General features: G+C 52.2%; 2 protein-coding genes across 4 annotated transcripts; both read left to right on the forward strand.

Moving 5' to 3' along the window:
• The first annotated feature begins 1,241 nt into the window (after positions 1 to 1,241).
• Positions 1,242 to 3,396, forward strand: S100A14 (S100 calcium binding protein A14). The gene is made up of 4 exons (XM_026485386.4): positions 1,242 to 1,327; positions 1,719 to 1,827; positions 2,271 to 2,417; positions 2,634 to 3,396. The coding sequence occupies exons 2-4, from the start codon at positions 1,798 to 1,800 to the stop codon at positions 2,769 to 2,771; spliced, it is 315 nt and encodes a 104-aa protein (XP_026341171.1). The 5' UTR covers positions 1,242 to 1,327; positions 1,719 to 1,797; the 3' UTR covers positions 2,772 to 3,396.
• A 978-nt stretch (positions 3,397 to 4,374) lies between these two features.
• S100A16 (S100 calcium binding protein A16) lies at positions 4,375 to 10,251 on the forward strand. Of its 3 annotated transcripts, none has more exons than XM_026485387.4 (3): positions 4,375 to 4,628; positions 9,044 to 9,221; positions 9,494 to 10,251. In XM_026485387.4, the coding sequence occupies exons 2-3, from the start codon at positions 9,069 to 9,071 to the stop codon at positions 9,650 to 9,652; spliced, it is 312 nt and encodes a 103-aa protein (XP_026341172.1). In that variant the 5' UTR covers positions 4,375 to 4,628; positions 9,044 to 9,068; the 3' UTR covers positions 9,653 to 10,251. The 3 variants fall into 3 exon arrangements, with proteins under 3 accessions (XP_026341172.1, XP_057171443.1, XP_026341173.1); XM_057315460.1 differs by lacking the exon at positions 4,375 to 4,628 and adding an exon at positions 8,244 to 8,267; XM_026485388.4 differs by lacking the exon at positions 4,375 to 4,628 and adding an exon at positions 8,262 to 8,370.
• Positions 10,252 to 24,490: the final 14,239 nt, after the last annotated feature.

Consider the following 24,490-nt stretch of genomic DNA (forward strand, 5'->3'; position numbering starts at 1 on the left):
CCAAAAAGGATCCTACATTGAACCTTCCATCTGAGTGCCCTCAGACCAAGAGACTCCAGAAGGAGCCCCAGGCTGGGACTCCTTGAGGGGTTGTGTGGCTGAAGACATTCCAGAGGGGATCTCACAGGGGGCTTCCCCACAGCGAGAGACCCTAGGAGGGTCCGCCAGACTGAGACTCCTCAGAGGGATCCAAGTTTGAGGCAGTCTGGGAGAAGCCCTCAGATTGAGCCCCTCAGAGGGATCCAAGTTTGAGGCAGTCTGGGAGAAGCCCTCAGATTGAGCCCCTCAGAGGAACACAGGATGATGAGACACTCTTGGGAGGGCCTTTTCATGGAGACAATTCCAGAGGTACAGGGGAGCCCTAGGAGACACAGAGAGGGGCTGGGAGAGGCTTGGGATCCCGACCTCAGAGTTCAGGCTTTGGGCCCCACCCCATCTTTGCCTTGACCCACACCAACTCGCCGGCCCTTCTCCCTTCCCCCTCCCCATCAGGTGAGGAGGTCCACTGGGGTCATTCTAGGCTTCCTGGACACTGGATTGGGGAAGGTGGTTAGGGAAGGCCTGGGGTTCTGAGGGAGGGAGGAGTAGGCAGCCCAACCTGTTTGGAGAGGTTGTTAACTGCCAGGAAACCCATCTGGGTCTCTCTCACGCATGTGTGCTGGCTGAGGGGAGCGGAAGGGGAGTTGGGACAACACTCATTCCGGCCCCCTCTACCAGGCTGCCCTTCTGTGGCTCCTTTCCCACCTCTCAGCCATGGGGACTGCAGGTTTGAGTGTCACTACCCAAACTGGCCCTGGTGGGAGGAGTGTGAGTGCGTGTGTGTGACACAGCAAGGTACAGAGTGGTCCTTGTACTTTGGGACCTGTCTCAACTCACATGCCCCTCATTCCCTCTGGACACAAGCCCTGCCTCTATCAGCTTCTGATTCTCCTTCTTTCCTGGTTATTGACTCAAAGCCCCTCCACTTTCCTGCCCTACAATTCCTCCAGGATTTTCCTCCCAGGCTTGACCCCGAAGTGTTGCCAAGTCCCCACTCTTCCCTTCCCTTTCTCTTGCCTTGACTCTGCCTGCTGGTCTGGGGCCAGGGGTAATCCAGCCCTAGCCTCGTGGTTTTCTCCAGTGGCAGGGTGGGCGGGCTCTTGGAGCTCTGGCCAATGGAGGGTGGGGCCCACACAGCTGGCTCACAGCCCAGACGACAGTAATAGCAGGGGTGGCTTAGCGAGGAGGCCCAGCCCCCTGCCTTCCCTCCCTGCCCCCAGGTATAAGAGCTGAGCTCAGGTGAGCCGACTCCTAGACTCCTAGCATCCTGTCCCAGCGGTCCCAGCAGGTAAGGAGACTCAGGGCTTCTCACCTAAATCGGCTGCCCCCTGTCCAAAGGGCAACACTTGGCTATCCTACCCTAGCCTGCCAGAGGAAGGGCTGGGAGCCAGGTCTTGGAGGCTGGGGTGTGTGTGTGTGTGTGTGTAGCAGAGGTGAGTGGTGGGAAGAAGTGGGGGATTGATCCAGGGTGAGGCCCAAAGATTCCCTCTAGATGGGTGGGTCTGGGGGCTGTGACCTTAGCTCCTGCCTGGATCCTTCTCAGGGACCGGGCCTTGTGTGGAGTTGGGTCTGACCTCCTGAGTGAGGCACAGAATGTCTGGGGTACAGCGAGAGGGGATAGTTGGGAAAGAAATGCTGAGCCCTGCCCTCCCCTCCCCTCCGTCTCCCTCCTTCTCTAGGCAGATCATGAGCCGTCAGCTCCCTTGGGGCCAGCTGTAGGACGACACAACTCTCACCAGGACAAGCGCACCGGGCACCATGGGACAGTGTCGGTCAGCCAATGCTGAGGTGGGCCCATTCACACCTGGCCTTTCTGTTCCCATGCTCCTCTCCTCCACCCTGAGGGTCTGTGTCCCCACTGACTTCTGTCCCCTTTCCTTGGCCTTGCCTTGTACCCTAGACCTTGCCCAGAAGACCCAAATTCCTCTCTGGTGTCCACACAGGGTGATGTGTCCACCCAAGGAGCTCTCCTGGGAAGAGGTGTCTGCGCCTCAGGCTAGGGCCCATCCTGAGTGGGGGCTGCGAGTGACAGGGAGGAAGCCTTGCTCGGCCTATGGCTTAGGGCAGAGGCCAGTGGGGGCAAGGGGCTCTAGATGCTGGGCTTTGGAGTGTGTGGGAGCCCCCGTGCCTTCCAGCTGTCTTCTACCCTGTTGGCCTTGGGGGGCTTGGGGAGGTAGGGTGTGGGTGGGTGTGTGGAGCCTCCCTGACATGGGTGATGTCCCCGCCTTCAGGATGCTCAGGAATTCAGCGACGTGGAGAGGGCCATCGAGACCCTCATCAAGAACTTCCACCAGTACTCTGTGGAGGGTGGGAAGGAGACGCTGACCCCCGCCGAACTGCAGGACCTGGTCACCCAGCAGCTGCCCCACCTCATGCCGGTACTGAGTGGGCCCCGCCCCAGGCAGCACCCTGACTTCCCTGGCAAGGTCTCCGAGACCCCACCCATACTGCCACGGCCCCAGGCCCTAGCAAGCCCTAGCCCTTCCCCTTGCCAGTGCCAGGTAGGCCCAGGTCCTGCTTCCTGCCCCTGGGCAGGGTGGGGCAGGACAATCGGAGGCCCTGCCGGCTGAGCGGTGGTATCTCCCCTCCCTCAGAGCAACTGTGGGCTGGAAGAGAAAATCGCCAACTTGGGCAGCTGTAACGACTCTAAGCTGGAATTTGGGAGTTTCTGGGAGCTGATTGGAGAAGCAGCCAGGAGTGTGAAGTTGGAGAGCCCTGTCCGGGCCAGCTAAGAACCTTCTCCTGGAATTCTTGGGGGGATGTTGGGGCCTAGAAATAAAAGTCCTGTCCGCCACCACCACACGATTCCCCAGTCTGCACCTGCCTCACCTCTGCAAGGGTCAAGTCCTCAGTGACCCTTTCCGGGGCTCTCTGTGCATTTCATCCCTGGGACCCCCATGGAGCTAAGGGGTCCAGGAGTCCCCACCAGAGGGAGGCTCAGGGGGTGGGTGGGGCCAGGGATGGATGTGGCGAGATGCTAGAGGGATAAGGATGGTGTAAGGGCCAAATAATTTGGTTGGGGGAAGGGCAGAGAGGAGGTGGGCTACTGGAAATGATTTGAAGAAGGGGGCTGGGAATGAGGCTGGTATTTGGTACTAAAAAGGGTCTCTGAGAACCTACCCTTCCTAACCTCTTCCCCAACCCAAACAGTAGCTGTCTGTCCAGTGCTACGCCTTCCTGGCTCCCGCTCTGCCCCAGCCTCCTCCCAGGACTGTCTCTGGGCTAGGGCAGGGGAAGAGAGAGCAGGCTGCGGGAGAGGCTGAGGGGGTGTGACTTTGGGAGAGGACCAGCTGGGTGCTTGGGCATTTAAAGAATGATGGTTGTTTTGTATTATTTGATTAATAAAAAAATGGAAAAAGTGAAAGATGTTGTCTTGACTGGACACCCCACCCCCCCGGTCCATGGGTGGTTTGGGGTGAATGGCAGAGTCCTTGGTGGCATGGGACATGTGGGGCTGCGGTGGTTGCAGTGGAGTGAATGGGGACTCACTTTTCCCCATGGATTTGGCTTGAGGATGGGTACCAGGCCCCAAAACTGGGAGACCCGGTTCTCTCTGAAGGATAGGCTTCTCTTTGCCAAGGGGCTGGTCCTCTGACAGGAGAGGAGGCCACGTGTGCTCACCTGGGGAAAAGGTTATAAACCCAGGTGTGCTTGAGCCTGGCTGACAGGCAGCAAGGGAAAGGCAGGGCTGAGAAACAGGCGGAGCAGCCTGGGTTTGCACCCAGCTCTGCCGCTGATTATCTCTGGAGCTTTGGGCATGCTCCCAGAGTGTCAGTTTCCTCATTTGTAAAATGGGGTCTCCATATCTCTCACAGATTTGTTAGGAGGATAATGGACACATCACAAAAGTCCTTAGCAAAGAGCCTGACTCAGAGCAAGTGCCCAGAGCTGAAGTCTCTGCTGTTGGGGTTTGTGCTGTCACCTGGCCAATTCCCTTGGGTGTCCTGGGGAAAGCATGAGGGGTGTTCCCAGAAGAGTCCTCTGTTGCGCATGACAGCTCCTAGGAATGGGTGTCAGCTCCTGGTGGTCGGAATGGGAGTCGGAAGACCAGGGGCCAGGCTCTGCCGCTGCCTTCTGCCTGGGGCCCACAGAAATCAGGCACTACTCCTGAAACCCTAATAGCACAGAAGTTTCTGTGGCCAGCCAGGCTGGCCTGGAATGCTCACTGAACTTGTCTGTTGGGAGACCCTGAGACTGGGCTCCCAGTGACCCAGGTGATCAGGCAGGTGACAGCCCTTCCCTTTCCTTCTTCTCTGACTAGATTCCTTCTGCTCAGGCGCTGCAGGGTGAGGAGGGTGGAGTTGGGGGGGGTGCCAGCTTCCACCACTCCCTTTGGGGTGGGGGTGGAGGGGTGTTAAAAAAGGTGTGTATCCCTTTAACAAGGGCCCAACCCAGGGCTAAGTCAAGAGGGAGCTCAGTCACTACCTCCCCACCGAGCCCGCTCAGCCAGGCACGGCTGGAGGGAGTGGGACAGATTCTGGGAGCGAGCGGGGAGGAGTCCTGGCCGAGCTGAGCGGGGGGAGCTGCTTGGCAGTGCCAGAGCCCAGGCCCCAGAGCCCTGCTGGAGAGGAGGCAGTCCGAGGAGGCAGGTGAGCACCCCCAGCCCATCCTGGGAGGTCTGCGGCTGTTGGAGAGGCCCTGCGAGCGTTTGGGGCCAGGAGAAGGGGCAGGGAAGGGAGCCTGGGGAGGGGGCCTGCTGGAGACGGGGCAGGAAGGTTCGGTTAATTGTTAATTTTCCCACAGGCTGCCTTGGGAATGGAGACTTCTGGTGGGGCTGGGGGCTGGAGAGGCCTCCAGAGCAGTGAATGGGGTGGGGAGACCCCGGCCCCAGCCCAGAGGCTGACGGGGCTCTTCTCCAGGGCCTGTGCCACAAGGCAGAGTGCTCAGGAGCTTTGTCGCAGCTGCTCCGGTCCTCCCTTCACAGAAGAAGGACAAATGCGTGGGGCTGGGGGTTGGGAAGGTGGCCAGACCTGGACACAGGCCTCACCAGGCTCTGGGAGCTGTGTCCTGGGAGAGGTGACGGGGTGACGGGGTCCAGGAGGGACCAGGAAGGGCCCCACGGGCCCGAGAGCCTGAGCGGAGGAGGCAGGCTCTGAGGTGGCTTGCTTCCACTTCAGGACCCAGGCAGGTTGCGGCTTGACCGGCTCTGCGCGGCGGAGCCACCTGCACTGTTGGGCCCTTCCCGTGCCCAGCCCTGCGGGGTCGGGGTGAGGGCAGGGGTGCTTCGAGAGGGAGAGCTAGAAGCGGTGGTGGGCCGGGCTCGGCCTTCCTTGCCAACTAGTAGAGAGCTCTCTGGCTGCTGGTGAGACCAGGAGCGGGGGGTGTGAGTGTCCGCACCATAGTCCAGCTCCACTCGCCTGCAACATGCTCCAGAGGAGCGGGCTTCTTCCTCCAGAGACATGCTCTGAAGCAGAAGTGGGTGGACGGTGCGTGGGGGCTCTGGGTACGGGTGTGTGAACTAGATGCGGGGAGTCCTGAGAGGGTGGGGAGGGTGAGGCAGGGGCACTCGTGTCAGACATTAGCCTCTGGACCCGGGAAAGGAGTGAGAAGATGGAGCACAGAATGGGGCCGTTGAGGCTGGAGACACTCATTTGAAACGGCCTTGTAAATAGAGTGACAAGTTACCCGCCGGTCTGGATCCCACCTTCCCTGTGTGCTGAAGGCACTTGGGGCAGGAATGAATGAAGAAGGAAATGAATGAGTGAGCGAACAAGAGAACCAGCATGTGAATGAATGAGTGAACAAATGAGTTGATGGAGGAAGAAGGGAATAAGTGATGAGAAATGAGTAAACGAATTTGAGGTGTATGGAAGGGACACAGGAAAGGCCAAATTCAGGCTTGAGAGGGGACCAGGCTCTAGAGGGGACGGTGACCAGGAGGCATAGAAGTTCAGGGACGTCTCCCGACACCTGGAGACCATCCGAGACTGAAGAAGAGTACGTGAGGTGGGAAGAGAGGGTGGATTGTGTGTGGTGATTGTTCAGGGCTCGAGACTGAAGGGGACTGGGGGTGGTTAGGAGGTCCTTGGAGGGGTGAGGCCTAGACCCTGGGGGTGGGAGGCAGGGCTGCTGTGGCCAGGGCCCATGGGCAAGTGTCAGAGTGCCCATAGGCTCTGGGAGAAGTCAGAAGGCGGGACTGAGGTGGGCGGGGATGGGGGTGGGGCCTCTTGGTTGCTCAAGAATGAATCAGCCAAGGAAGGGACCAGGATAAGGGTGGGGGAGGCTTGGGGGCTCTGGGTGAGAGGGCCCTTTGGAGGACAAGTGGTCCCCCCACTCCTACTTTTTGGGAGGGCTCTGACGTACATGTGTCCCCCCCCCCCCCCCCCCCCCCCCCCCCGCCGGCTCTCAGGCCTGGACCCACCTCTTGCCAGCCCTTCCTAGGAGGGGCTGATGGGACAGCTTGTCCCTCCAGCCTGACTCCACCTTGGCTGGTGGCTGAATGGGACAGGTGGGAGGAGCAGGTGCCTGTGAGTGGGTGTGGTGGTGGAGCCTGCCTCCTGGCCCCCAGGGAAGGGAGGGAGGAGGGGGTAACGACACCTGACTATCCCACTCTGATACCCTCCTTCAGAAAAAGCTTCAGCGAAGCGCTTCTCCAGGTGGCTATCTCCAGCCTTCCCGTTTGACTAGAAGGTGGGGGTGGACTAGTGGGGACCGGAAACCAGGGCTGCTGAGGCACGCACGGACTGTCCCAGGTGCTCAGCTGTGTCTGGCCAGGTAGGGGCTGGGACGTGGTATCGAGGAAGGGCAGGAGGAGTCCAAGAAACGAGACTCTAAGAAAGGTGGTGAAGGGTGGGTGGGCCAGGGGGAGGGCAGAGGCACAGCACCCCGAAGCTGACTTCTGCCTCTTTCCTCTCCCTGACTAGTGCCCACAGGGTTCCTCACTTAGGGAACGAGTTCTGGACTGGTTAAGGTTTGGGGGGGTCTCTGAGCTCTCTTCCTACTCCCAAAGCTTGGTTGGGAGTAGGCTTGGCACAGTCCTTGCTGAGGTGGGTACAGCTTTCAGCATCCCCAGGAATGCTGGCCATGGGCCTGGGCCACTCCCCACTCCGGGGCAGCAGAGCGGCCGTCTGTGGATCGAAACTTTTCTCCCTCCTCATTTGTGAGTGTTAGGGTGTTTGTGTGAAAGTCTTACAAAGGTGGAAACATTGGACCTCACAGTCACACACCTTTTTTTTTTTTTAAAGATTTTATTTATTTATTTGACAGAGAGAGAGAGAGAGGAAGAGGGAGCAGAAGCAGGGGGAGCAGGAGAGGGAGAAGCAGACTCTCCTCTGAGCAGGGAGCCAGACATGGGGCTCAATCCCAGGACCCTGGGATCATGACCTGAGCTGAAGGCAGATGCTTCATTGACTGAACCACCCAGGTGCCCCAGTCACACACTTACTAAACAAAGAGCATGGGGAAAGAATGTGGTTTCCTGTAGTCCCAGTTCCATTCTCCATCCTCTAGCCACAGACCAGAGTGGTCAGGTGGGCGAGGCAGGGACAGAAGGCAGGATCCCTGGTCAGAGACACTCCTCTGTCTCAACCCCCCTTCCTCTCTCTGTTAGGGCCTAGTCCCTCTGGGTCACATCCTTCCTTCATAAAGAGTTTCGTAAGGGAAATATCTTAGAAGGGTGGTCAGGGGCTTTGGATACCTGGTACCAGGGCTGGAAGGAGATAGACTATTTATGGAACCTGTACCTCAAGTACCTGTGAGCCCCTGGGCCAGATGATGCAGGTGAGGGGGGTGCAGAAATTAAAAGCAGGGACCTTATGTACCCAGGGTTTTAAATGGTCCTAAAGTCTATGAGTCATGCTCTTTGGTTCAGAAAACACAATGGCTGCATGTAAGAAACTCTATCCTTGCCTCAAGGAATGCCGGGTATCTGGGGAGACCTGACCCCAGAAGAGATGGTAGCCCCTGCCAATGGCGCCTGGGAGTCTGGGAGCCGGGGAGGCAGGGTGCCAAGGGCAGGGGATAGGGCTGTGGTGAGACCTGGCCAGGGAGACCTCTCATCCAACTTGGGCTACAGGACGCTCAGGATGGGATGGTGGCTGTGTCCACCTTCCCTTGCCAGGACCCAGTGGGCAGGGTGGCTGTAGCTCATTCCTGAACTTGGGGGCGGGAAGGGACGCTCATTTGCCTGGGTTCACTTGGGGGGGCTCTGGGCATGGGCGGCGACTCACAGAGTAGGCCCGCCTGTTCCCCTCATATCCTGTTATTCAGAAGGCTGTATCCGCTGGACTGTGAGTGCCTTTTGTCCTGGGGTGAGGGGGTGATGCATGTGGCCTCTGACTGGCTGCAGCTCTGTCTCCAGCTGGGGCAGAACCAGGCCTAGCTCCTTCTTAGGTAACGGGGTGGAGGGTCTTTGGGTCCTTCTGTGTATTTTGGGGTGGATATGAGGGAGAGCAGCCTAGCAGGGTGTGGCTGGGGGTCTGCAGAAAGTCTGACTCAATGGATAAGGACATCATCCTTTCCCAGAGAGGGGCAACCCTCCCTGGGCTCCTGCAGTCACTGTCCTGATGCCTGGCTGAAGGGACTGGTGAGGGCCTAGATCCCTGCCCCCTTACTTTGTTGCCCGGGCTAGGGTCTCCACCAATCCTGCTGCTGGGGGGATATGGCTTCTGGCCTCCCAGCCCCTTTGGCTCCTACTAGCAGTCTCCAGCTGTGCTTGCTGCAGGGGCAGAGGCCCTGGGTGGGTCAGGTGTGGAGAGGGTTAGGGATGGGCACTTACTCTACCCCTTCCCACGGGACCCTCCTGATCTCACTGGGACTCCGACAGGCCCAGTGCCTGGGGCTGGGGCAGGGCCTGGTGAACCTGCTGGGGGACCTGCTGGGGCGGTTGGGCTGGTGAGCGTCTGGATTACAGCAACCACACAGCTCCCATTCCAGGCCCAGCCTGGTGCCCCCCCTTTCCCCCGCCTCATCCCTCCTGTGGAGGACCTGCCAGCCTGGGGGCCCAGGGGGCCGCAGGGGTTTCGGACTGTGGGGTCTCCTCACCTCCCCTGTTCATGGTGCCCAGGTCCCCCGAGGAGTGAGGCGGTGAGATGGCAGACAGCTACACGGAGCTGGAGAGGGCGGTCGTGGTCCTGGTGGAAAACTTCTACAAATACGTGTCTAAACACAGCCTGGTCAAGAACAAGATCAGCAAGAGTAGCTTCCGGAAGATGCTTCAGAAGGAGCTCAACCATATGCTGACGGTGAGGTCTACCCACCCGAGGGCCTTGTCTTCCCCCCAGCCCCCCAAGCCCTTGTCCTCACATGGTACCTCCCTCACTGTGGTTCTGTCTTTTCAGAGGGACCCCCCAAACCAGGGTCTCAGCGCACCCCCCTTCCCGGCCCCTGTCCTCTCAGGGTACCCAGACCTGACCAGGGAGGGCTTGGTTTGCATCTTCCCAGGGGAGCCAACAGTCCTGCCTGGGGCTCGGTGGGGCCACCGCCTTCCACACTGCTGACCCCCATTTGTCTCCAGGACACGGGAAACCGGAAGGCTGCTGACAAGCTCATCCAGAGCCTGGATGCCAACCACGATGGGCGCATCAGCTTCGATGAGTACTGGACCTTGATAGGAGGCATCACCAGCCCCATTGCCAACCTTGTCCGCCAACAGGAGCAGCAGAACAGCAGCTAAAGGACCCCTCCCACCATCCCATCATGGCGCTGCCCGCCGCCCAGTCCCTGGTGCACTTCCCAGGCTCCCCTCCGCCTCCTCTACCCTCCCAGGCCCCATCCTCGCGTCTCCCTCCAGACCTTCTGCTGGCCGTTGCTGAACGGGGGAAAGGGCCCCTTTGTGATGTCTCAGTCTGGGGGTGACTCCCTAGGGGTCTTAGTCCCTGGAGCCATTAGGCTGTGGGGCCCCCTCTGAGTTTTCAGTGCTGTTTGGGGATCCCAGGGGTTTCCTCGCCTGCTTAGCCCATCAACCCTTCCAACGTCTGATGTTCTGCCTGATTCCGGGTCTCTCCTGACCTCTGGAGGTCAGCTTGCTGCTTGAGGTCTTCCTGCTCCTGGCAGCAGCAGCAGACCTCTCCCCTTTCTCTCAGCCCTTTTGCTGGGTGGAGAAGATTCCCAGGGACTCCCCTCCAGCTGCCTCTGGGTCAGGGAACAGCTGAGCAGGGCTGGGCCCCCACTCTCCTACTCACTGAAGCGATGGCAGTGAAGGCTGGATTTGGAGTCTGTACCCCTCACCCAGTCCCGTTGTGACGCTCATTAAAGCCTTTCTGCTCCCTGGAACCTCCTCATTCCTTGGTGGTCTTTGCCCTGGGCCCTGAGGCAAGGGGGAATCTCACCACAGAAAGAAGCCAGAATGCCTGCGTCCTGGCAGGTGCTGTTAGCCCTGGGCCAGCAGCAATCCCCACCCGGCTCCGTGAAGTGCCGAAAGCCATGTGTCACCATCCCTGGTCCCTCCGAGCCCCCACTCAGACTCCTATTCCACTTCTGGGCACACAGTGCGTCCCGTTAGGCCCCTTTCCAGTTCCCTGAGAGAGCAGCCGCAGCCCTCTGGCTTGACTCATGAGCAGTGCTGACGTCCTGAGTCCTCATCATCAGATTCTTCCAATACCCAGAGAAGTTCGTGGGACGGGAAGGTAGGGGTGAAGGAAAGGGATGTGGGAGGCCAGAGCCGAACTGTGAGGGGGACAATGCTGGCTTCTCCCTGTTCTTGCCCTGAGTGAGCCCCTGCACCCTGGCCCTCTGGTAGACCAGCAGAAAGGCAGGAAACCCAGCCGGCGGGCTCCAGATCAGGGGTTTCGAACCTGGGGTCGTGTACCCCAAAGTTCCAGATTTTTCAGAAGGTGCACAGGCACAGACGGTTTTATCGAACCCCATTTACAGATCCTCAAGCTTTTAAGATCATCTGCTCAGGACAGACCTGTAGTCACGGTGGCGAGCAGTCTCCTTCCTCAACGCCCCTTCACAGTAACCCCGCCCCAGTTACCCTGTGCCTGTCCTGAGGGTCACTGTGCTGCCTTAAGTGGGGGCGAGCCTGCTCACATTTTTCTTGGGGGGGGGTCGTCTCTCTCTCTCTAATTGTGGTAAAAAACATGTAACATAATTTTACCCTCAACACCTTTTTTTTTTTTCCCAAGATTTTATTTATTCGAGAGAGAGAGAACAAGCAGGGTTGGGGCAGAGAGAGAGCACAGAGGGAGAGGCAGGCTCCCCGCTGAGCAGGGAGCCCGATGCTGGCTGGATCCCAAGACCCTGGGATCATGACCTGAGCCGAAGGCAGACGCTTATCCGACTGAGCCCCCCAGGCGGCCCCCCCCAAGAACTTCTGAGTGTGTATTATGGTTGTTACCTACATGTACTTTGTCGTACCGCAGATCTCGAAAACTTTTTCATCTTGCATGACTGAGACCCTGTATCCATCAAACAGCAGACCCCTCAGCCCCGGGCAACCACTCTTCTGTGTGTTTCTATGAGTTTGATGACTTTAGATTCTCAGATAAGTGGAATCATGCCGTATTTGTCTTAGGGTTGGCTTATATCAAGTGATATGCTGTTCACGATTTATCCCTCTTGTTGCATACAACACCATTTCCTTCTTTTTAAAGGCTGGATAAGGGGCGCCTGGGTGGCTCAGTCATTAGGTGTCTGCCTTTGGCTCAGGTCATGATCCCAGGATCCTGCGATCGAGCCCCGCATCGGGCTCCCTGCTCAGCGGGAAGCCCGCTTCTTCCTCTCCCACTCCCCCTGCTTGTGTTCCCTCTCTCCCTGGCTGTCTCTCTCTCTCTGTCAAATGAATAAATAAAATCTTAAAAAAAAAAAAAAAGGCTGGATAATATTCCATTCTATGTATACCGCATTTTCTGTGTCATTCACCTGTTGGCAGACCTGTAATTTGCTTCCACTTCTTGGGAGCACTAACATCTCTTCAAGATTCTATTTTCAGTGCTTTCGAGATACACGCAGAAGCGGGATTGCTCGTAGTTCTATTTTTAAATTTTTGCGGAACCTCCACAGCGGCTGCACCAGTTTGCTTTCCCACTGACAGCGCACGAGGGTTTGGATTTCTCCACATTCTTGCCAACACTTGCTGTGTTCTGTTGTTTTGATAGTGGCCATCCTAACAGGTGTGAGGTCATAGCTAGTGGTTTTGATTTGCATTCCCCTGATGTTGAGCACCTTTTCATGTGCTGTGAACCGTTTGCATATCTGCTTTGCATAAATGTCTATTCAATGTCCATTTACTCTTTTTTTTTTGTTTTGTTTTGTTTTTTGAGTAGGCTCCATGCTGGGCGTGGAGCCCAACATGGGGCTTGAACTCACAACCCTGAGATCATGACCTGAGCTGAGGTCAAGAGACGCGTAACCAACTGAGTCATTCAGGCGTCCTTATTTGCTCGTTTTTAAATTGGGTGATTTGTGCCTTGTTGTTAATATTGGGTTGTAGCAGTTCTTTATGTATTATTTTTTTAAAGATTTTTAAAAAATTTTATTGTTTAAATTTTAAAACTTTTTTTTTAAGTAATCGCTACACCCAGTGTGGGGCTTGAACTCACAACCCTGAGATGAAGAGTTGCACGCGCCAACGACTGAAACAGCTGGGTGCCCCTTTATGTACTCTTAATATTAACCTCTTGTCCAACGTATGGTTTGCAAGTATTTCTCGCCTCTTGTAGGCTACGTTTTCACCCTGTTGTTTCCTCTGCTCTGCAGAAGTTTTGAAGTCTGATGTAGTCCCATTTGTCTATTTTTGCTTTTGTTAGCTAGCTGCTTTTGGTGTCATATTCGAGAAATCATCGCGCATTACAATGTCATGAAGATTTCCCCCTGTGTCCTCTTCTAGTTTTATGGTTTCAGGTCTTCTGTTTAGGATTTTAACCCATTTTGCATTAATTCTTGTTTGTGGTGTAAGGTCTGGGTCCTACTTCATTCTCTACATGTGGATGTCCAGTTTTCCTAGTACCATTTGTTGAAGAGACTGCCCTTCCCCATTGTGTAGTCTCGGCACCCTTGTGGAAAATCATTTGGCCATATAAGTGAGGCTTTAGTTTTGGGCTCTTCGTTCCATTCCGTTGGTCTATACGTCTGTCTTTATGCCACTTCCATACTGTTTTGATTACTGTAGTTTTGTGATATGTTTTGAAACAGAATGTATGAGGCCTCTAGCTTTGTTCCTCTTCCTCAAGAATTTTTTGGCTACCTGGGGTTCCTTTGCGATTCCATATGAAATTTAGGATAGTTTTTTTTTTTCTATTTCTGCAAACAAAAACATAAAAAAACCCCCCGCCTTTACGATTTTGATAGGGCTCGCATTTAATCTGTAGATCACTTTGGGTAAGACTGGCATTTCGACAATACGAAGTCTTCCGATCCATGAACATAGGGCTTCTTTCTATTCATCTCTTCTTCCTTTCAGCAGTGTGTTCTGTAGCTTTCAGCAGACGAGTCTTTGGGCTGCTTGGTTAATTCCTAATTATATTATGATTTTTGATGCTGCTGTAAATGATATTATTTTCTTAATTTCCTCTTTGGACGGTTCAGTGCTAGTGAATAGAAACACAACAGATTTTTGAGTGTTGATTCTCTGCCTGCAACTTTGCTGAATTTATTAGTTTCTTTAGGGTTTTATACGTATAAGATCATGTGGCCTGGAAACAGAAGTAACTTTACTTCTTCCTTTCCCATTTAGATGTCTTTTATTTCTTTTCATTGCCTACTTACTGTGGCTGGAACTTCCAGAACTTTGTTGAACAGAAGTGATGAGAGGGGATGTCCTGGCCCTGGTCTTAGAGGAAAAGCTCTCACTTTTTCACTGTTGAGTCTGATGTTAGCTGTGGGTTTTCACATACGGCCTTTACTGTGTTGAGGTATGTTCCTTCTTTTCCTAGTTCGTTGGGTGTTTATCATGAAAGGGTGTTGAATTTTGTCAAATGTTTTTTCTACATCAATTATGATGAGCATGTGTTTTTTTCTTTTATTCTGTTAACGTTGTGTGTTATGTTTATTGCTTTTTTTTTTAGATTTTATTTATTTATTTGACACAGAGAGAGAGCACAAGTAGGGGGAGTGGCAGGCAGAGGGAGAGGGAGAAGCACACTCCCCACTGAGCAGGGAGCCCAATGGGGGGCTCGGTCCCAGGACCCTGGGATCATGACCCAAGCTCAAGGCAGACGTGCAACTGACTGAGCCACCCAGGTGACCCTGTTTATTGCTTTTTTATGTGGAACTTTCCTTGTGTCCTGGGGATAAGTCCCATTTGGTCATAGTGTATAGGTCTTTTAATGTGCTATTGAATTCAATTTGCTAGTATTTTGTTGAGGATTTTTTTAAAAAGATTTTATTTATTTATTTGACAGAGAGAGAGAGCACAAGCAGGGGGAGAGCGGCAGGCAGAGGGAGGGGGAGAAGCAGGCTTCCACTGAGCAGGGATCCCGACACAGGACTCGATCTCAGGACCTTGGGTCATGACCTGAACCCAAGGCAGACGCTTAACTACCTGAGCCATCCAGGCACCCCTCGTTTATTTTTCTTTGAAATTATTTCTTTTTATTTTTTATTCTTGTTAAGACTTGATTTTTTTTAGAGTACTTTTATGTTCAGCAAAACTGAACCCACCCACACACAGCTTCCCCCATTAGTGAGATCCTGGGTCAGAGCTGTGCTTGTTAGAACTGACGGAGCTCCACTGACATCTCACGACCACACAAAGTCCGCAGTTTACGTTTCGGTTCACTGTCGCTGTTGTGCCTTCTATGGGTTTGGACAAACGTGTAAGGACATATATCCATCATTATAATATGATGCAGAGTATTTTCACTGCCTTACAAATCCTCTTTCTTCTTTTTTAATGTCGATGCTTCCTGCTGTAAACTTCCCTCTTGGCGTTGCTTTTTCCTGCATCCCATGGTTTGGTGTGCTGTGTTTTCATTTTTATTTTATGATTATTATTATTAATTATTATTATTACCAATTATTAGAGTAGGCTCCACGCCCCGTGTAGAACTTAGTGCGGGACTTGAACTTACAACCCTGAGATCAAGACCTGAGCCAAGATCAAGAGGCAGACACTTAAGTGACTGAGCCGCCCAGGTGCCCCTTTCTATTTTTATTTTAAAAAATATATATTTATTTATTTAAGAGAGAGATAGAGTGAGGGAGCATGAGTGGGGAGGAAAGGGAGAAGTAGGTTCCCAATGAGCAGGGAGCCTGACATGGGTCTTGATTCCGGGACTCTGAGATCATGACTTGAGCTGAAGGCAGATGCCCAACCAACGGAGCCACCCAGGGGCCCCGTTATTTTTTATTTTCATTCTAAATTTTTTTAAAGCAATCCCTATGCCCAACGTGGGGCTTGAGCTCACCACTCCGAGATCAAGAGTCGCGTGGTCTACTGACTGAGGCAGCCAGGTGTCCCTGTGTTTTCATTTTATCTGTCTCGAGGCAGTTTCTAATTTCCCTTGTGATTTTTTCTTTGGTCCATTGGTGGCTCAGTTTCTACATATTTTTGAATTTTCTTGATTTCCCATTGCTATTGATTTCTAGTTTCATTCCACTGTGATTAGAAAAGACATTTGGTATGATTCCAATCTTCTTAACTTTTTTAAGACTTGTTTTTGGCCTAACATGTGATCTGCCCTGAAGAATGTTCTGTGTGCGCTTGAGAAGAATGTGTGTCCTGCTGCTGTCGTGTGGAGTAGTCTGTGTGTGTCTGATGGTCCACTGGTGTGTAGTGCTGTCCAAGTGTCCGTGTCCTTACTGACCCTCTGTCTAGTTGTTCTAGTCTGTGTGTAGAGAGAGACAAGGGATGGTATCAAACTGCTGTGAGGTTTAGACTTCACTGAACACACATTTAAAACAGCCTTAATGGGGGCGCCTGGGTGGCTCAGTCGGTTGAGCATCTGGCTCAGGTCATGGTCTTGGGGTCATGGGATCCAGCCCCTATGTCAGGCTCCACATTCAGCATTTCCCTCTCCCTCTGTCCCTCCCCCCAGCTTGCTGATCTCTCTCTCCCCCCTACGAAGTGCTTTCTCTCTGTCTCCCCCCGCCTCAAATAAATGAATCTTAAAAAAAAAAAAAGAAGATAAACCAGTCTTAATGGTTTTATTTAAAAATGTTACAACATTACAGCCACCTGGGTGGCTCAGTTGGTGAAGTGTCTGTCTTCAGACCAGGTCGTGATCCCAGGGTCCTGGGATTGAGCCCCTCATCGGGCTCCCTGCTCAGCGGGGAGCCTGCTTCTCCCTCTCCCTCTGCTGCTCCCCCTGCTTGTGCTCTCTCTCTCTGACAAGTAAATAAACACAATCTTTATTTATTTTTTTTTTAAAGATTTTATTTATTTATTCGACAGAGGTAGAGACAGCCAGCGAGAGAGGGAACACAAGCAGGGGGAGTGGGAGAGGAAGAAGCAGGCTCATAGCAGAAGAGCCTGATGTGGGGCTCGATCCCATAATGCCAGGATCACGCCCTGAGCCGAAGGCAGACGCCCAACCACTGTGCCACCCAGGCGCCCCAATAAACACAATCTTTAAAAGAAAATTTTAAAAAATGTTACAACATCTAGGGGCACCTGGGGGATCTCAGCTCAGGTCTTGATCTCAGGGTCGTGAGTTTAAGATCCGCCGTTAGGCTTCACTCTGGGTATGGAGCCTACTTCAAAAAAATAAAATAAAAAAGGTCACAACATCAGAAATACCTCTGTAGTGATTTAAACTGATGACAAAACAATTTTAGCTGTCGACTTAAAGTACATGCTGGAGTGCATAGTTTTTCAGAATTTTGTAGGTAGCACAGAGGTGAAGCCCACGAAGACAGATGGCTGCTCCAGGAAGAGTGCCGCCTGGGGTGGGGTGTGCAGTGTGTGCTGCTTGAGGAAGCTCTGGAGGGGAGGTGGGCTGAGCTGTCCTGGAGGCAGGAGACGGCAGACCTACTGGGCAGGGACAGGGGCACAGGGCCTCTGGGAGAAGAGATGGTCAGGTGTGCTGTGAGTCGAAGCCCAAGGTTTTGGCATGAATAACCCTAGGCAATTTTTAAAAAAGATTTTATTTATTTACCTGACACAGAGAGAGAGAGAGAGTAGCAGAGGCAGAGGGAGAAGCAGACTCCCCCTGAGCAGGGAGCCTGATGTGGGGCTCCATCCCAGGACCCCAAAATCACAACCTGAGCCAAAGGCAGACGCTCAACTGACTGAGCCCCCCAGGCGCCCCAACCCTAGGCAGTTTAGAATAGAACAGCCCTTCCTGCCTCTTCTCTTCCAACAACTGGCTCCTCGGTCATTTCCCACTTTCTGTGCTGTGCCTGTTCCCTCCCACCCCCTTAGTATTTCCATCCTTCCTTCCAAACGGAGAGGAAAACTGGGAGGGAGGGAACTGTTATCTCCGTGTCAGAGCCTGGGTTCTGGGGGCCAATCCCACCCCTGTTCCTCAGGACCTACTCTTGCTTCGTTGAGAGAAGGGGCTATGCTTCCTTCACTGCCCGTGACTTGTGTCTGGAGACCACTCCCCCCCAGACTTCAGGATAGCTGGTGGGGAAATTATGTGTGTGACCCCAGCTAGAGGCCTGTTTCTCCAGGTCTAAAACACTCCAGAGCTCTGAAGTGGACGCTGAGCTTCCGTGGAGGCCAGAGAACCTCAAGGACAGTGGGGGATTGGACAGCCAGCGAGGCCCCGAGGGCGAGAGCAGCCACTGCAGGGGCAGACAGCTCGGGGGGGAGGCTCCCCAGGGAGTGTCAGGCTGAGGTGGGTTGGGGTGGGGTAGGGGGGTGGGCTGGGTTTGGGGAGTGCTTCCTCCCTCACCCAGAGGTCCAGGGACTGCAGGACACAGCCTGAGCAGGACCTGAGCTGCCCTGGGGAGGGGGGCAGAAGCGGGTTTCTTTGAGGGCCCCGGAGTTGGGCGGAGATGGGTCTGTCTAGGGTCTCACAGTGGCCTGGCCTTGTGTCTAAACCACGTGACACTGAGGTGGTCCCAACAAATCGTTCCCATCAAGCCTATCTGTAGCCCGACTTGTCACTGTCCAGGGTGAGAACCTGCCTTAAGTGTCTCGTTGGGGTAAGGGGCCTGAAACTGCCTGTGTCAGCCTATGTACTTCCGGTATATTTGGTTTTTCTTTCCATTTAGATTCAAAGTTCCTGTTGAAAAACTAAACAACTTTTCACCTTGTTTCACATTAAAAGTTTAAAAAACCACTATCTAACCCTAGGCTCATTTGGTCGTCCTGACAACCCTGTGATGTAGGAATCATGATCCACATTTTACAGATGAAGACATGGAGGCTTGTGTGGTGACAGGACACACGCTGGTCACCGTGTACCTGCAGCCCAGAGGTCTTTCACTAACTGTGTGGACGGTCCAAAGTCAGTGGCTGGGCTCCAGTAACTATGAGGCCAAGAGTGCCCCCTTATGGACCCTGTACAGTTGCTTGTGCGGCAGACTCATTCATTCATTCATTCATTCATTCATTCAGAATATAGTACTTGCATGTGCCAGACAAGGTAGATGTTGCCACAAAAACAGTAAGAACATATATGTTTCCTGATCTTACTGGGCTTTCAGTGTAGAGGGGAGGACAGCAAATAACCACATGATCACACAAACAAATGGATAATTACAAGTGGGGTAACTTTTGAAGCATCACATTTGTGGTAATATTTTTTCTTTAAAGATTTTATTTATTTATTTGACAGAGAGAGAGCACAAGCAGGGGGAGCGGCCGGCAGAGGGAGAAGCAGGCTCCCCGCTGAGCAGGGAACCCGACGTGGGGCTCTATCCCAGGACCCCAGGATCATGACCTGAGGCAGATGCTTAACTGGCTGAGCCCCTCAGGTGCCCCACGCTTGTGGTGATTTCTAACAAAGAAATGTAACTTAGTCTAGGATTGGGGAACACCTTTGTGGAAGCCATGCTGGGGCTGAGATGTGCAAGATGGGCAGGACAGGAAAAGGCGGAGCCGAGGGAGAATGGCTTCCCCGACGTGCAAAGGCCCGGAGGCAAGAGGGAGCCTGGTGAGCCCGAGTTTCGGAGGGAAAGTGGGTGTGGCTGAAGCTCAAGGACAAGGTGGACAGAGATGAAAGGTGAGGCTGGAGAGGCGGGCAGGACTTGAGGGGCATGGTAAAGACTGGTAACCACTGAATGGGGTTTTTTTTTAGAGGTGGGAAGGGCAGAAGGAGAGGGAGAGAGAGAATCCCAAGCAGACGCCACGTGGTGCACAGAGATCGACCTGGGGCTTGATCTTACCACCCTGAGATCACGATCCCAGTGGAAATCAAGAGGCAGACACTTACCCGCCTGAGCCACCCAGGTGCTCCTGAATGGTGTTTTTGAGCAATGTGAGTATGCGTGTGTGTGCACTTGTGCATGTGATGTGATCAGAGTTGCATTTTGAATAATCTCAGTCTGCAATATGGAAACGGTTGAGAGAAGAAGGGCAGAGTGGATGCAGGGAGACCAGTGAGGAGGTAATTTTTAACAAGCAATAGCAAATAACAGCTGAATTTTACCAAGTACTTACTCTATACCAGGCGCTGTTCTATTTATTTTTTTAAGATTATTTGTTGTTTTGAGAAAGAGAGGGAGAGAGAGAGTGTGTGTGTGTGTGGGGGCAGGGGCAGAGGGGGAGGGAGTCCCAAGCAGACTCCGTGCTGAGTGCAGAGCCCCACGCAGGGCTGGATCTCATGACCCTGAGATCATGACCTGAGTGGAAACCAAGAATTGGGTGCCCAACCTCCCGTGCCATCCAGGTGTTCTGAGTATTTTGCATGCACTAACCCCTAATCCCCACAACCCAATGAAGTTAGTCGTTCTGTTATCTCCATTTTGCAGATGAGGAAACCAAGGCACAGAGAAGCTACACAACTTGCTGAAGACCCTAGAACTGGCAAGCCGTGGCACCCAGGTGGCCTGAAACCGGGCTGCTGCTCTTCACTGCGATTGTCTCCTGAACGGGGGTGGCGACAGCGGAGACTCATTCATGTGGCCAGTGCGTACGTATTGCGTGCCCACTGTGCGCCAGGCGCTCTCCTGCTCTGCCTTCATGGAGCGTGTGGTCCACCTGGCTGGGGATGCACCATCAGCAAACAAACAGGAACTCATGTGGCATATAAAGAAAGCCTTAAGCAGAGAGGAGGAACTGTGAGTTCTGGGAGCGGGGTGTGGGAGCCGTAAGGGGCTGGGTACTCACGAGCTAGCCAAGGGGTCGAGCTGGAACAAGAAGAGAAGAGGCCTGTCTAAACGGCAGCTCAAGCTTCCCATGTCCAAATGCGCACGCCTGACGGCCTCCCTCTACACTCCTCCTGCCCCTCCCCTGCTCCCCTGTTCTCCTGGCTTCTCAGGACAGAAGCATGCAGTGTTCTTGCCCCCTTTCATACCTCACATAGCACATCTAGTCTGTCTTCAAATCTTGCCAGTTCTACCTTCAAAACACGTTCAGAATCACTGGCATCTCTCCCCCACCACTGCTGCCACATCCATCGGAACCCTGTCATCTCTCACTTGGCCATTTTTTTTTAAAGATTTTATTTATTTGTTTGACACAGAGAGAGCACAAGCAGGGGGAGTGGCAGGCAGAGGGAGAGGGAGAAGCAGGCTCCAGGCTGAGCAGGGAGCCTGATGTGGGGCTCAATCCCAGGACCCTGGGATCATGACCTGAGCCAACGGAAGACACTTCACCAACTGAGCCACTTCACCAACTGAGCCACTCAGGTGCCCCTGTAGTCGTTTTCTAATTATTTCCCAGCATCTCCACCTGCCCCTTTAGAGGGACGTAAACAGCAGTCCCCCTTACCTGTGCTCAACTCATGTCCAAAATGTGTGTGTTCAGAAGGTCAGTGGCAGCCTCGTGGTGGGTCCCGTGTCCACGTCATCCACCTCCTTCATGGCGCCACGTTCATCTCTTACTGATCCTGGTTCGTAAATTAGCCTTTACCGTAAATTATGCGTGTCTAGGAGAGAACAGTATGTATGGGGTCGGTTACTCTATATGGCAGTTTCGGCCATCCCTTGGGGGTCTGGAAACACCCCGCACAGGTGGGGGGATGACTGCATTACATCTTCATCTTACATACTCCTACAGCAGCCAGAGGGATTCTTTTAAAATGTCAATCAGATCATTTCCCTCTTAGGCTCAAAATCTCCCAGTGGCTCCCCATTTGCCTCAGAGTGAAAGGCAAAGTCTTCCAGTGGCTCTGAGGCCCTCGCTAGCCTTGGAAACTGCCTCCCGCCTCACCGCATTCTTCCCTGCGACCCACCTCTTCCACTTGAGGCCTTTGCTTTAATGTGGCTGTTCCTGCAGAGCCCGGTGGCCACTTTCCTTTAAATCGAGCCTCCCTGCAGGCTCTTCCTCCTTCTGGCCTTCCCCCCTGCCTCACCCTTGTACCTTCTGAAATACCGTGTGCTTCCCTCATGCTGTCTAGCTTTTCCTCACCACCAGCCAAACACCAGGAGGGAAGGTCGCACTGTCTGTCCTGTCCTCTGGGGACGTCCTCAGGGCCCAGCGCACAGAAAGGGTGCAGTATGTCTCGCAGGATCTGAAACCGACCAAGTCCAAAAACAAACTCCTGGTTTTCCCTTAAAATCCACACTAGCCCCCACATAGTAATGGTGCCACCATCTACTCAGGACCTCAGGTCAATTCTGGACGTCTTCCTCCCCTCACTCCCCATAGCCAGTTCATCAGCAAGTTCTACCTCAAAAATCAGTTTCCAGTCTCTGTGCTACTTTCCCTCTCTAATGCTCCTCCCATCATGTCAGACCCCACCACTCCCACCCCACGAGGGCCAGTCTCCTGCTCCCCACTGGTCCTGCTTCAGCCTCTTCTCAGAAACAACTGCTAGTTTCATCTTTTCTGGTTCTTTCTTAGAGTGTCCCCGACCCATATCCGTTAGCCCAACAGCAACAACAAGAGATTAAGCAATGCAGCGAAGGCTGACGCAGCAGAGCCATCACGATCCACCCCCAGAAATAAGCACGAGCGCTGGGTAAGCACCGTTTGGCTCTCTCACGATACATACAGCCAGGAAGACTGCGAGAGGGACTTGCAGGGAAAAAGCCACAAAAATGGACCATGGCACACGTTATTTATAATAAAAAGTATTATTTACGTTTTACTCGGAGATGACAGAAGGGAAAAATGTCAAACGGAAAGACCGAAGGAACTTCAGATAAATATTTTTCATCATGAGAAATATTAATTTGTAAAAGATTTTAGAGATTAAAACAGAACTGCCACATTTTCATTTGAGACAACATCTTTGGACTCTGCTGGAAGGAGAGTCCCCAATCCGCCCCAATCTACCCATTTCTGATGGTTACACTAGTTAATTTAAAATGCGGATGTGGACGGTGTTTGCGCGCTGTTTTGTGCCGGCGATCTCCAGCGCGGGCTTAGTCTTCACTCTGAGTCCAGTGCTCGCACACAGACGTTTTGGCACGGCGGCTTCGTCCCCGCGGCCTTTATTTGATTCCTTTGGTTGGTGGAATTTCAAAGGGCTCTGGGCTTTTGTGCCCCGAGTTCTTTCAGCTTGAGGTCGCTGCTGCTTGGCATTCTCTCTGAGCCGTGGAGACAGCCCCACTGGCAGTGCCCTTGCGAGGCCGTGGGAAAGTCTCAGGCAAACTGGGTTTTCCTACCTTCTGTGTGGCTTGCTTTTTCTGCATGGATGCTCTCTCTTCCCTTTTTTCCCCTGTCTTTTTCTTTTCCTACTATTTTAATAGTGAAACATTTCAAGTGTACAGAAAAGTATAGAAAATAGCACAATATCGAACTCTAAGTTTTGTTGAAGTTGACCATTTAAAAAATATTTGCTTCAGATCACTTAAAATAAAACATATAAAACTGACAGATCTAGTTAAAGGCCTCCATGTGCAACCCTATATTGCACTGGCCCCCTCGATAGCCGTAGCCACCATCTTGAATTGTGTGTTTATGATTCCCTCAATTGAAAAAATTAATTTTGGTCACATATGTATAAATTCCTAAGCAATGTGTTATTTAGTATCGAATGCTTTTGCACTTTACGTGATATCATAATGTATATGTTCTTCTGCAAATTCTTTTCTTGCTTAAATAAGAGATTTATCCGTATTGATGGAGTTCATTAATTTTCACTATCGTTCAATGTTTGAATATGCTCTCATTTATTTACCCATACACCTGTTGATAGACATTAGGACTATTTCAGTTTTTTTCTCCTTCTTTTAAAACATCTAATAGATGTTTTTAGATTAGATAGATTAGAAATTTTTAATAGATTAGAAATTTGTATTACATAAGAGTAAGAAAGCGTAATTATAATTATATAGTCCATATACTAATGGTTCTTTGGGATTTATTGAGACTTCCCCAGTGTCCTAGAGCATAGTCAATATTACGTGCGCCACGTGTTAGAAAAGAATGTGTATTTTCTCTTTCTTGGGTGTAGAAGTCTGTATTTGCCAGTAACTTGAATTTATCAATAAGATTATTCAGACATCTCTATTCTTATCTCCTTGATCATTCAGTTTCTGAGAAGAGTGTGTTAAAATCTCTAACCATTATTTATTTACTTCTTCCAAAAGGTTTGATAGTTGTTGCTTTTTATATTTTGAGGCTGTATTATTGGTCCTTTTGTATTTATGATATTTATATTTTCTTGTATTATGCTTCTATTTGCCTCTTTTTTTCATCTTGAATTCTCCTTTATCAAATATCAAAATTACTTCCCTGATATATTTTTTAAAGATTTTATTTATTTATTTGACAGAGAGAGAGCACAAGCAGGGGGAGCTGTACGAAGAGGGAGAGGGAGAAAAACTCCCTGGCAAGCAGGGAGCCCGATGTGGGACTCAGTTCCAGGACCCTGGGATCATGACCCGAGCCAAAAGCAGACACTTAGACTGAGCCACCCAGGAGCCCCTAGATAATCAGTTTTATTATATTTCGCCAATTTTGCTTCTCATATCTCAGGAATCATCCTGATTTATTTCTCTTGGGTTTATTTCTCTTCTTATTTGAGTACCTTCTCTCAGAGTGTTTGTTTTTAAGTTTTATTTATTTATTTGAGAGAGAGAGAGAGCATGATGGGGGGTGGGGGGGGGAGGGGTAGAAGGAGAGGAAGAGAGAATCTCAAGCAGACTCTGTGCCGAGCATGGAGCCTGACGTGGGGCTCAATCTCATGAACCTGAGACCATGACCTGAGCCGAAATCAAGATTTGGATGCTTAGCTGACCGCACCTGTCAGGCGCCCCCCACGCCCAAGTGTTTTTAATGTAGGTCTTTGTGTGGTAAACCTGCCGCCTACTGTATCTGACGATATTTTTTTATACCTTCACATTTGAGTGACTCTGGCTATAGGCACGGTTTCTTTCAGTATTTAAAAACATTTGCTACTTTGTCTTCTTGTGTCTAGTGTTTCTGCTGAGAAGTCTGATGTCAATTTGATTCTTGTCCATGTGCATTGCTTTTGGAGGTGTTCAGAATTTTATCTGACTTTGATGTTCTTAGACTTCCATATAATGAATCTGGATGAGTTTCCCTCTCAGTTACCCCATTTTGCACTCT

The sequence above is a fragment of the Ursus arctos genome, unplaced genomic scaffold (assembly GCF_023065955.2).
Source record: "Ursus arctos isolate Adak ecotype North America unplaced genomic scaffold, UrsArc2.0 scaffold_2, whole genome shotgun sequence".
NCBI lineage: Eukaryota > Metazoa > Chordata > Mammalia > Carnivora > Ursidae > Ursus > Ursus arctos.

Bases quoted from the DNA above. Each gene is read 5' to 3' on its own strand.
- S100A14 (XM_026485386.4), top strand. From the start codon at position 1,798: ATGGGACAGTGTCGGTCAGCCAATGCTGAG. The intron at 1,828-2,270 runs GTGGGCCCATTC...CCCCGCCTTCAG, and splicing joins GTCGGTCAGCCAATGCTGAG to GATGCTCAGGAATTCAGCGA. The intron at 2,418-2,633 runs GTACTGAGTGGG...CCCCTCCCTCAG, and splicing joins AGCTGCCCCACCTCATGCCG to AGCAACTGTGGGCTGGAAGA.
- S100A16 (XM_026485387.4), top strand. From the start codon at position 9,069: ATGGCAGACAGCTACACGGAGCTGGAGAGGGCGGTCGTGGTCCTGGTG. The intron at 9,222-9,493 runs GTGAGGTCTACC...ATTTGTCTCCAG, and splicing joins AGCTCAACCATATGCTGACG to GACACGGGAAACCGGAAGGC.